The 12,635-nt window shown below is 43.7% G+C and overlaps 1 protein-coding gene across 1 annotated transcript; it reads left to right on the top strand.

Annotated features, from left to right (window-relative positions):
- The first annotated feature begins 1,522 nt into the window (after positions 1-1,522).
- On the top strand, positions 1,523-12,630 carry LOC112250637 (transmembrane protein 47-like). Its single transcript, XM_024420954.2, has 3 exons — positions 1,523-1,904; positions 8,932-9,072; positions 9,169-12,630. Exons 1-3 carry the CDS (start codon positions 1,679-1,681, stop codon positions 9,345-9,347), a joined length of 546 nt encoding a protein of 181 aa, XP_024276722.2. The 5' UTR covers positions 1,523-1,678; the 3' UTR covers positions 9,348-12,630.
- The last annotated feature ends 5 nt before the right edge of the window (positions 12,631-12,635 follow it).

Consider the following 12,635-nt stretch of genomic DNA (forward strand, 5'->3'; position numbering starts at 1 on the left):
AGATGGCACTGTGATAGACTGCATCCAATTTACTGAGTAGAGTGTTGAAGGCTATTTTGTAAATGACATCGCCGAAGTCAAGGATCGGTAGGATAGTCAGTTTTACAAGGGTATGTTTGGCAGCATGAGTGAAGGATGCTTTGTTGCGAAATAGGAAGCCGATTCTAGATTTAAATTTGGATTGGAGATGCTTAATGTGAGTCTGGAAGGAGAGTTTTACAGTCTAACCAGACACCTAGGTATTTGTAGCTGTCCACGTATTCTCAATCAGAACCGTCCGGAGTAGTGATATTAGACGGGCGGGCAGGTGTGGTCAGTGATCGGTTGAAGAGCAAGCCACTAACTGACAGTTAGATATGGGATGTATCATGCATGCCTATGCAGCATACAAGTTTAGGAGAAACGAATTCATTTTGGGATGTTTTAAAAAAAACGTGTCACAAAATATCAAATTCAAAATGTCTAATCAAACTCCAGTCTATGATCACATTTGACTGTAGTTTAAAATGAACACTTCACCTATAGGTCAAACAGCCTACATGGGAGTGAAATTAACCATGAATCATATCAAATAATTTCACTCCTCAGAAAACCCTCATGTTCATTGAATGGGGCTGGTTAGAGCGTTGAGCCAGTATTTTTTTCCAAAATTTGATGAAAATGTATATTTCCGTTAGTTTACGCCATCAAAATGTCATGAATTCTAACCACTTTTAAATGGACATATCCGTAACTTCAAAGCTCACCATATTAAAGCTAATTTCATAGAGAATGTTACCAACCGTAGTAACTTACTTTGAAGAGATGGTGATTGGGGCTAAAAAAAAGTGTTTGGCGTTTGGCAGTCTAAATTCAGTGTAGTTGTCTTTAACTGCCATTTCCCTAAAGTCAGACTCTTCCCACACTCCAACAAAATTATCTCATCCTCAGTAGCATCTGCATTCACCAAATGTTGTGTGGGTATCCTTAGACTTTTTCTCCAGACTTTATACATCGGGAATTGTTGATATGGCATACAATTTTTATACACTTTATTCCTTTTTTTGTTGTTGCCCAAAATTGATTTTTAGGTAGGCCTTTAGTATTTTACAGATATCGAAACATGAACGTGTATTTATCCACAATCTGCTATGTATAAATCCGGTCTTGGAGTGTTTTAACAAAATGGAACAAAATATTTAGGCTGAATTATCACCTAATTTGCGTATTTTAATAGAATATTTCAGAAATATTGTAATACAAAAAATCTATATTTGTATCTACATTCAACTGGTAAAAGTTGATTGTGATAGAATTAGGCAAAGGAAAATTACCTTGTTAGGGTGTGGTGCCTGGCCTTTACCTTGAAAAAATAAGAATCGGTTAGGTTCAATTATAAAAATAAGATTACATAGCCCTTGTTTCCTTCTGAGAGAAAGGGGGAGAGAGTTAGAGAAAGGGAGGGAGAAAGAGCGAGAGAGAGAGAAAAAATGGGAGGGGGGGGGGGGTGACCCTGCAGGTGCCGCTCTGTGATATTTCAGCAATGTGCAGTGCAGTCACATCAGCAGTTGTGGTACGGCTGCAGCAGCGTCCCTGACGCGCAGAGGCTGCCCACTCTCCATACCGCGGGGGATAATTCCAAAATTCTTGGTTTGCGACCCAACCGCAAACCTTTTGTTTAGCACCCAATCCGCCATCCATGGCTTCATCCGGGAGTGGAATGGAGGAAGTGCGCGTATCGGCGTTGACGCCCCTGAAGTTGGTGGGCTTGGTGTGCGTCTTCCTCGCGCTCTGTCTGGATGTCGGGGCTGTGTTGAGCCCCGCGTGGGTAACGGCGGATAACCAGTACTACCTGTCTCTGTGGGAGTCCTGCTGGAAGCCGGTCACCTCGGACACATGGCAGTGCAACACCACACTCGAGACTGGTGAGAGAGACCTTCCTCATGCTTACTAAAGTCAACAGTTATGACTGTGTTTTAACTGTTCAAATTGCCCGTATGCATCTATATTGTGTTTGTGATTAGGGAACATGTGATAGGGTTCTATTTTGGGGGGATTTGGGGATATTTTTGGTACCCACAGTCATATTCAAAGCATCCATTGAGATGCATATTAATTCAGAAATGACAATGGATCCTCTGCTGCTGAGTCCACTGGTGCATCAGCACAAACATTGTTTTTCTCTCTGCTCAGTAACAATTTATGGGGTGGATGGGGCTAAAAGGAAATAGCAGGAGCATCATTTTCCCCCATTCCCCATTTAAGATGTGTGCACTCTAAAACAGCTGTCTTTTCTCAGTTAAAAATAGTTTATTTCAAAGTAATACTTATAATATAAGTACACGAGACTTTACAAAGTTCCCAGTTACCCCCTTTTCTATTTGCCCAGCGTGCCGCTAAATGATGTGGGTAATATGCCTTGCGAGCGGTGGTGCAGCTGGGGTTTTATTGGGCTTTTGTTGCCGACAAAATCAGCCTTTGTTGGGGTTCCTCCGCCGGCCATGGAGCAAGAGAAACTTTGAGAACCGAACGTCCCAGAGATCCAAAGATAAGTGTAACCAGGGCAACAAGTGCCGCATTCGAGAAATGCTGTGTTTCTCTCTGAAAAGGGGACTTATTTTTCATCCAGCACAGAATCTTTTGTAGAAACAATCTGTATTTCGATTATTCCGCCACGTGTGTTTAATGTGCCTTTTTATCGAGTTATTTTTGGCCTGCTGATTGTTGTCCTGTGTGTTGTGCAGGCAGAAAGTAGGTTTTTTGTTGTTGTTTGTCTGACAACACTGTTTTGTTTCTGTGATGAGTAACTGAAGGTCATTTTGTCCCTGCTTCTTCCTACTGTCACTCTGACACAAAGTGCAGCTTGATTCCTTATAAAGACATGGAGTCTCCATGTCAGCAGCAGCCAGCAGGCCACATTAACTGCACACAGCAAACTGCTATTTTTGTCAGGCTTGGCCTTGCACTAGGCTTACATATTGATTTGACTCACAGTAATCAGTCAGTTTCTTCTCCCAATATCCAGGTTTTCTTGGTGTTAAGCCCAGGACATTACACAAATGGTGTTAGTGTTGCAATTACCAGGTTGGCACCCTTAAATAATGAGCTCTGCAGGGTTGTTGTGCATAGATGTGCATGTTTGTTGATGTCCTATATGTCTGTGCCAAAGAGCATTCTGCTAACGCAGATGACAAATGGAAATGGGTGACGTTTGGATGTTACACTCAAGCACACACACGGTTTCTCTTTTTTTTGATGACCCTCTCTATTATTATGCACACACACACACACACACACAACACACACACACACACACACACACACACACACACACACACACACACACACACACACACACACACACACACACACACACACACACACACACACACACACACACACACACACACAGGGCAGAGGTCGGGTGAGATACAAAACATGCAGGGGTTGACACAGTCTCAGGAATATGGAGTGTCTCTGTGAGGACGTTTTGTGCTGATGCCAGTCCAGTGGGAGGGGCGCAACGAATGTGGAGCGAGTGTGTGAGCACTATGCAGGCAGCGCTCATCATTATTAGCACTGCTTCTAGTTCAGTCAGAGGTGATGATGGGGAATATGAGACTCAGGCTGCATCCCAAAATGGCACCATATTATTCCTCACACTCTGAGAATTAAAGGTGCAATCTGGAACCTAAAAAGGGTCTTCGGCTGACCCCATAGGGGTTGTTTTTTTAACATTTTTCTTGAGCGGATGGTCAGGGGGCCGGTACACAATTACAAATCATTTGTAGACTGCAAATTGACTGCAAGAAGCCCAAACAGACATAAAATATAATCATTTCAAACCTTGCTTACATGTGTATATGATCGCATACACTCAGTGGCCAGTTTAGTAGATACACCCATCTAGTACCGGGTCGGACCCCCCTTTGCCTCCAGGATTATTTGCCTCCAGAATGATTTGGGCCACGGATTCGACAAGGTGTCGGAAATGTTCCACAGGGATGTTGGACCATACTGACGTGATGGCATCCCGCAGTTGCTGCAGATTGGACTGCGTTACATTCATGCTGCGAACAGCCCGTTCCGTCTCACCGCAAAGATACTCTATTGGGTTGAGGTCTGGGGACTGTACAGGCCACTCAAGTAAACTGAACACCCCATGGTCCTGTTCCTGGGACCATTCTGAGACAATACATGCTTTGTGACATGGCGCATTATCCTGCTGGAAGTACCCATGTGACAAAGGGTAAATTGTAACCATTAAGGGATGCACCTGGTCAGCAACAATGTTCAGATATGCTGTGGCATTCAAACGTTGCTCAGTTGGTATCAAGGGACCTAACGTGTGCCAGGAAAACATTGTGTAAACACAATTACCCCAACGCTCCCAGCCTGGGCCGTTGACACCAGGCAGGATTGGGTTTATGCCAAATTCTAATTTTGCCTTCCCGAATGACGCAACAGGAACCGGGATTTGTCGGACCAGGCAATGTTTTTTCACTCCTCAATTGTTCAGTGTTGGTGATCGCGTGCCCACTGGAGCCGCTTCTTCTTGTTTTTAGCTGATAGGAGTGGAACCCGGTTCTGGTCGTCTGCTGCAATAGCCCATCCGTGACAAGGACCGACATGTTGTGTGTTCCGAGATGCCGTTCTGCACACCACTGTTGTACTGCACTGTTATTTGTTTCCTTGTGGGCCGCCTGTTAGCTTGCACGATTCTTGCCGTTCTCCTTCGACCTCTCTCATCAGCAAGCTGTTTTCGGCCACAGGACTGCTCCCGACTGGATGTTTTTTGTTTCTCGCACAATTCTCAGTAAAACCTAGGTAATGTCGCGCGGGCCACATTCTGCCTGCAAATTCCGCCAGTTGGGGTACCCTGCCACAGGAGAACCCTTTGAATAACTATTTTTGGTTCCAGGTAGAATCATTTTTGTTCCAGGTAGAACCCTTATCAGTTCCTTGTAGAACAACAAGTAATCTAACAAGTAATCTAACAATTCCCCAACAACTTCCTAAAACACACAAATCTATAGTGGTGAATGAGAATATGTACATATAAATATATGGATGAGTCGGCCATAGGCAAGGTGCAATAGATGGTATAAAATACAGTAGATACATATGATATAAGTAATGTAATATATGTAAACATTTTGAAAGTGGCATTATTTAAAGTGGCATTGTTTAAAGTGACTGGTGGTCAATTTATTAAAGTGGCCGGTGATTGGGTTTCAATGTAGGCAGCAGCCTCTCTGAGTTAGTGATCGCTGTTTAGCAGTCTGATGGCCTTGAGATAGAAGCTGTTTTTCAGTCTCTCGGTCCCAGCTTTGATGCACCTGTACTGATCTCGGCTTCTGGATGGTAGCGGTGTGACCAGGCAGTGGCTCAGGTGGTTGATGTCCTTGATGATCTTTTTGGCCTTCCTGTGACATCGGGTGCTGTAGGTTTCGTGGAGGGCAGGTAGTGTGCCCCCGGTGATGCATTGTGCAGTCCCTCTGGAGAGCCTTGTGGTTGAGGGCGGTGCAGTTGCCGTGCCAGGCTGTGATACAGCCTGACAGGATGCTCTCGATTGTGCGTCTGTAAAAGTTTGTTAGGGTTTTAGGTGACAAGCCAAATTTCTTCAGCCTCCTGAGGTTGAAGAGGCACTGTTGCGCCTTCTTCACCACGCTGTCTGTGTGGGGTGGACCATTTCAGTTTGTCCGTGATGTGTCCCCCGAGGAACTTAAAACTTTCCACCTCCGCCACTGCTGTCCCTTGGATGTGGATAGGGGGGTGCTCCCTCTGCTGTTTCCTGAAGTCTACGATCATCTTCTTTGTTTTGTTGATGGTGAGTGAGAGGGTGTTTATTATCTATGCATAGTCACTTTACCCTGACCTACATGTACATATTACCTTGACTAACCAGTAATAACCATTGACTCGGTACCGGTACTCCCTGTATATAGCCTCGTTATTGTTATTTTATTGTTGCCCTATTATTTTTTGACTTTAGTTTATTTAGTAAATATTTTCTGAACATTTCACGGCTCTACATATTTCAAAAGGGTTGGGAAGAGATTTTTGACGTATCGATTCCATGGTACAGGGTGTATGAGTTGATATATAAAACAACGCAAGATTCAAGTCTTTTCAGTTGAAATTATTATATAGAATTCTTGCCACCAACAAAATGTTGAATATTTGGTGCATACAATCATCGAAGCTCTGCAGATGTTGTTGTGAGGATACAGAATCAATAGACCATTTATTTTGGTATTCCTCTCAGGGTCTCGGATGGTTGAGGGGCAGCTCTTGGGGAACTGTGGGGAGGGGGGGGGAGTTAAAGATAAATATATATATATTTTTTTAATAGAAATAGTGACACAATAAATATATACAGTGAATAACATTAATGACTAAAATAACCCTTTCCACAGAAGGGGAAAGAAAGGGTTCTACCTGGAACCAAAAAGGGTTCTCCTTTTGACAGTGCTTCCAAACTCCGGTCCTCGAGTACCCCCGACAGCACACATTTTTGTTGTAGCCTCCACCAAAAACATCTGATTCAACTTCTCAAAGGCTTGACGATTAGTTGACAAGTAGAATCAGGTGTGCCTGTCCGGGACCACAACAAAAATGACACATTCCCTCTACTGTCTCAGGCCGAGAGGGGCCCTGAAGGCCAATACAGATTTTTCGATTAACAGGGATGGCTGCTCCTGAAATACACACAGGGAGATGTAATTACCGATCAGATTGGATCTTGCATATCACCATTTCCATCTGTCATCATTACAGTACCTAGGTTGCATCCTAAATGGGACCATATTCCCTATATAGTGCTCTATTTTTGACCAGAGCTCAAAAAGTAGTGCATTACATAGGGAATAGGGTGCCATTTGTGACTCAACCCCAGATTAATAGTTAGCCCTTCCTGTCCTTCAAGCACTGAGACTTCTGGCTGTATTTCTCGCGCAGAACATGTGGGTCCGTTCCAAATCTCTGAGCTGCTGAGATGAGTTTCTGTATCCTGCTGTTACACAACTGATACAGACTGATAAGAACCGCAGTAGCTCTTCCAATTTCAGCTGTAGTCTGATAGGGAAAAAATGACCGAAATGACTATGAGATGACTAGAAGAATGATTAGATACAGACGGACAGGGGTTAGTGTAGCTCCTGCGGTCGGAGAGGCAGCCAGTGAGGTGGCTGCAAATGAGAGGTCAAGGGTCGTTCCAAGTCAGTACCGCATGTTATGGAAGCACTGAGGCCGCAGGGAGCTCTGCGTTTTGTGGGTTCCCTCCAGCTTCCTGTGATGGATGACAGGACCATTTTTAAACTCTAAATTGTAGGAGCCATATTTGGTCAAAGAAGTGAATGTTTGTTTATGTTCGAGCAGCTCGGCCTATGGAATGAACCCCCCCCGACGACGAGGACCGGAACTGTAGTTGAAGCGGCTTACACGCTGTCACATTCTCTCATTGTCGAATGGTTTGATGGTTCTCGTATTGCTATAGAGGGGTTAATAATTTGCCATGCATCATCCTGTTTAGCTGTGACTGTAATGAACATGAACATGTCTAACTATGAGCATATTTTATCATTAGAAACCAAACCCTTTCTGTGATGGTATTTACTTTGTTAACATATATTTCTTATAGGTAATCAACAACCCCATCATAACATCGCCTTGTTTGTTTACATATGCCATTTTCCCACCCAGAGTCCAGACTGTTACTCCCAACAATTATATAGTTATATCACTCAGCAGTCCATCAGTCTTGATAGCCCACTCAGTCTACTAAGATTATGTGCCTGGAAGCCAGTTTACCCCCCACACAGTCTAGCCTGTTAGATAAGAGTGTCTAGCAGCTAGCTATGTGAGACTATGCTTGTTTAACATTCTATCGCAGGGTGAAGTTGGCCCAAGTAGACGCTGATCTTGGGTCATTTTGCATTTCCCCCACTTCTGGTCGATCTGATCCTAGATCTCATCCTAGATCTGCACAGAGGGGAAACTTCACCACGGAGCACATTGTATCCCAGCTTTCTCCCCAAATACCGCCTATTAAATTCCAGAGCATTTCTATCCCTTACTCCTCAACCCACCAACATTTTTATTATACCAAGATTATTTTTCATTCCATACATGCAGAGAAGTGGATCAATATAGTAGACCTAGCTAGTAGCTCTCTCTCCCTGTCACCCCCCCCAATCCCTGTTAGCATTCCAGCGAGTGCTATTTCTGGTCTCTACTTTAGTTGAATGTTTTGCAGTTCTTCTGAATGAAACGCTGAGACTGCTGCTGATTTTGCATCGGGCAGTCAGGATGGATACCTATTACCGGAGTCATCCAGATAATTACTTTGTCTACTTCTGCTGCCGCACTGGTATTCATTAAGAAACCTAGCAGCGAGAGCGTGTGAGAAAGGGACGGAGAGAGAGAGAGTGAGTGAGTGAGTGAGTGAGTGAGTGAGTGAGTGAGTGTGTGTGTGTGTGTGTGTGTGTGTGTGTGTGTGTGTGTGTGTGTGTGTGTGTGTGTGTGTGTGTGTGTGTGTGTGTGTGTGTGTGTGTGTGTGTGTGTGTGTGTGAGAGAGAGAGAGAGAGAGTATGCGTGCATGCATTTGTTCGTTTTAGTCCATTCTTCTGTGTTGGGGGAAAGATCTGATTTTAGTGCAGGGTTAACATTCTTGGACCATACGCCACACTGTAAACATGGATCACTAGGCTTATAACCCCCACGAAAACATTTTCTTTGCAAATCTCAGTCAAATTCTCAGAATTCTCTTCCTATACCCATGAGGAATAGGAAGCCCTCTGTTCCCAGATGGTGTGTGTGCAATTTGATTTTTCACCTGCATGACTTTCATGTCGGTGGCTGTGGCATTTTTCACTGTGGCTGTGTGACCCCCCCCATAACTGAACATGTTTTCTTAACCCCCTCTCTCTCTCTCTCTCTTCTCTCTCTCAGACTGGCAGATTGCCACGCTGGTTCTGTTGCTGGGTGGTGCAGCCCTCATCCTGTTCTCCTTCCTGGTGGCCCTGGTGTCAGTGTGGTTCGGCTCCAGGAGCCACTGCTACAGGCCCATCGCTGTCATGCTGTTCGCTGCAGGTACGTTATTGAATCTGCCTTATTCTCTCCTTTTCTGTGTCAGTTCATGTGCTCCATTTCTCTCCTTCACGCCCATTCCTCCTCTCTCCCTAACAGTGGTGCTCCAGGTCTGCAGTTTGATCCTCTACCCTGTTAAGTTCATTGAGACGGTCAGCCTGAGGATATACCACGAGTTCAACTGGGGCTATGGCCTCGCCTGTGGGGCCACCATCTTCTCTTTTGGAGGAGCCATTCTCTACTGCCTCAACCCCAAGAACTATGACGACTACTACTAAACCCTGCAAGATTAGAGAGGAGGAGAGGCCTCTACACAACTTCATTTCCCCCCACACTCGCTGTGAAAGCAGCTGAAACACTGAACCTTATCGAACTGGTAGAGAAAACACATGTTCACACACATCAATTGGAGAATCAACAACAGTAGTGTCTATCTATACATTCAAACCTTTACAATACTGTACTATACCAGACTTAAAGGGACACGCTTTAGCACAGTATGAGCTTGCGGCCTCCACAGGCATCTCCGCCTGTGTTGTGACCGACATCTGCCATAGGCCAATTGGTGAGGCTAAAGAGCCAATCAGACAGTTCAATGGAATACTACTTACCAATCAGATTCACCAGTGAAATCATGTCCACATTCTGAGCCAACAGTAGGTCCCCTTTAATGCAGGAACTCCAGTAGGAATTGGCAGCACAATGCTTTGTCATGAATAAACCACAGAGAAGGGACAGCTGAGAGTGACGGACACACAGACCAATCGGAGAGCAGAGGGATGGGCCAGGTGGACAGATTGATCTTGAGGAAAGGAAGGTGACTCACCTAAGAAAAGGAATCAAGGATGCATGACATCGCCCCCACTCACATAAGTGATTACCTTTGCTTGTGCCTTTATTTAATCTGTGCCAATCTAAAAGAAGATTGGATGGTTTAAGGCAGGCAGCATAGAGTCATTTGCTTTTACCTATACTGCTCCTCTAGATCCGTGCAGATGAAGGGAAGGCAAAATGTGTAGAATTGCAGAAAATTAGTTGTAAAACTCTTGATTCTCTCCACCCATGGCAAAATGTGTAGAATTGCAACAAACTTGCTTTTAAAACGGCAACATTTTCTCTACGTCTAATTGCAGGAAATTGAAACTCTAAAACTCTTTTTTTCCTCTCTGCTGTCAAGAGGGGACGCTAAAAATGCTCACAGGATGGCCCCCCCACCCAACTAAATTTCACTCAGGGCCCCCAAAAGGCTAGGGCCAGCTCTGACTGCCTGCGTGGGTATGGATGTGGGTACGCAGACCTGCGATCCACTGCTGCCCCTCGTGATGAGTTCAGATTTTTTATAGCCCCCAACTCTAATCGAAAACCAACTGTACCCTACGGCCTAACCCCATCTGTGCCTGCTTCGAATAGCAGCAGTTGTATGATATGTAAATAGAGTAGTTAGAGGTGCTTTTGTGTGGTAAATGCATTTCTAATACAGTAAATTAGAGAAGTAGTAGTAGTTTATTTAAAGGGACAATGTGCAAATAAAAACACGTTTCAGACAGTGAAATATGATGCTTGCACCAGAATACGCTCAACACGGCTAATTTTAATCCACAGTCCCTAACTAAGCAATACGAAATCCATAAACATACCTAAATCCACACACATCACTCATACAGTAGTATAGTACAATATAACACAGGGGTGTCAAACTCATTCCACGGAGGACCAAGTGTCTGGGTTTTTTTTTCTCCATTTAATTAAGACCTAGACAACCAGGTGGGGGGAGTTCCTTACTGATTAGTGACCTTAATCCATCAATCAAGTACACTCGGCCCTCTGTGGAATGAGTTTGACATATGTGATATAACAGATGAAAACAAACACAGGAAACATAAAATACAACTAATAGAATAAAACACATTGAGACTTTTGTGCATTAAGAATTAGTCAATGTCTGCAGGATTGATGCACCTTGATCCAAGCTTTGATTTAACCTCCATGGAGAAGGATTTAAAGTCGCTCGTGCTTCTGAAGGTAGACGGGCGGGAATTCCATTTTCTGATGACTGAGGTGGAGAATGCTGACTTTCCATTCCTTTTAGGAATGACACAAAAAAAAAAAATTGTTGAGGTTCAGGTCGCTGCTGTTTTGTTCCGCAACCTGGTCTCAAAGCGTTTTGCTTGATTCTGTATGCAAATCCATGACACTCCATTTAGTATCATATAAGATTTGACATGTTTGATATGTTGTGTTTTCTGTGGTATGTATTAAGTTGTGGATGTCCATCACCCATTTCACACAATATGTTACGAATTCTAGCTAGGTGGCTAACGTTAGCTAGGCTAGGGGTTTGGGTTAAGTTTCGGAGTTAGGTTAAAGGTTAGGGGAAGAGTTAGCTAAAAGGGTTGAGGTTAGGGTTGGGGGAAGGGTTAGCTAACATGCTAAGTAGTTGCAAACTAACGAAAAAAGTTGTAAGTAATTGAAAAGTTGCTAATTAGCCAAAATGGTCCGTGATGAAATTCTAACACACAACCTTTGGGTTGCTAGATGTTCACATTAAACACCCACCCAACTTTCATATTTACCATAAGTAACCACCTGTCTTATGTAACCATACCAAACGTAACATATTCATTTCAGTGTCCCGGATTTACATGTACTATGTTACGCTTAGTCGGAGACCAGGCTGTGTTCAGAGCTTAAAATGACAAAATCTTTCAGAGGTGGGGGTGCAACATAGTTGATAATCTTATAAGCTAGACAGACAACTGAGAAAACAAAGTTTTGTATTTGGGGCGATTACTATGGCGATGGTAATGTGATTTCCTGTCAAGGATATTCAGTGCTGGTTTACATAGAGATCGAAGGGGCTTAATTTATGTTTCATTGGCTTGAGGCCAGCTGGTTATACAATAGGTGAGAGAAGATCATTGCATGGAAATTCATCTTGATGTATCAGAAATTTGAAAGACATATCCGATTTTGCTGGACATGTTAATGTTCTGTTGTTGTTCAAAGTAGGGTCTCGGTCAATGCCCAAATATTTAAACTCTGTGGATGAGTATGTCTGGGTAAGCATGTTTAGTTTTGTGGAGAATTACATCACTGCCGTTGTTCCCACATTGACATTGAGCCATTTAGCCACTTTCTCCAATGATGTGTGTGAAGAAGACAAATTACCATTGTGTGTGTGTGTGAGAGAGAGAAGCCTGGAGCGATATGATCAGTCACTCCCACACTCCCCATGCAATGCCTCTTATTGGTTGAAACCATCCCAAACAGCACCCTATTCACAATTTCATGTAACGCTCGTCTTGAATACTCTGTATTCAAGACAAGAGTATATTTGTCTAGGATATACTACAGTTCCTGATCCATAACATCTTAAAATGAAAGTTAGTTGGCCTTTACATTAAAAACAATACAGGTAAATGGAGTGTGTAGGAATGCATGTGTGCTTGGAGGTAGAAAGTGTGTGCGTGCCGAGAGTGGATGAGCATGGATTGCTGCTGCCGTATGGCTGCCGCCTATTAGTTTGTTCACTATCACAATAAAACAGGTAATGGAAAAAGACAAGT

This window comes from Oncorhynchus tshawytscha, linkage group LG05 (assembly GCF_018296145.1).
Source record: "Oncorhynchus tshawytscha isolate Ot180627B linkage group LG05, Otsh_v2.0, whole genome shotgun sequence".
NCBI lineage: Eukaryota > Metazoa > Chordata > Actinopteri > Salmoniformes > Salmonidae > Oncorhynchus > Oncorhynchus tshawytscha.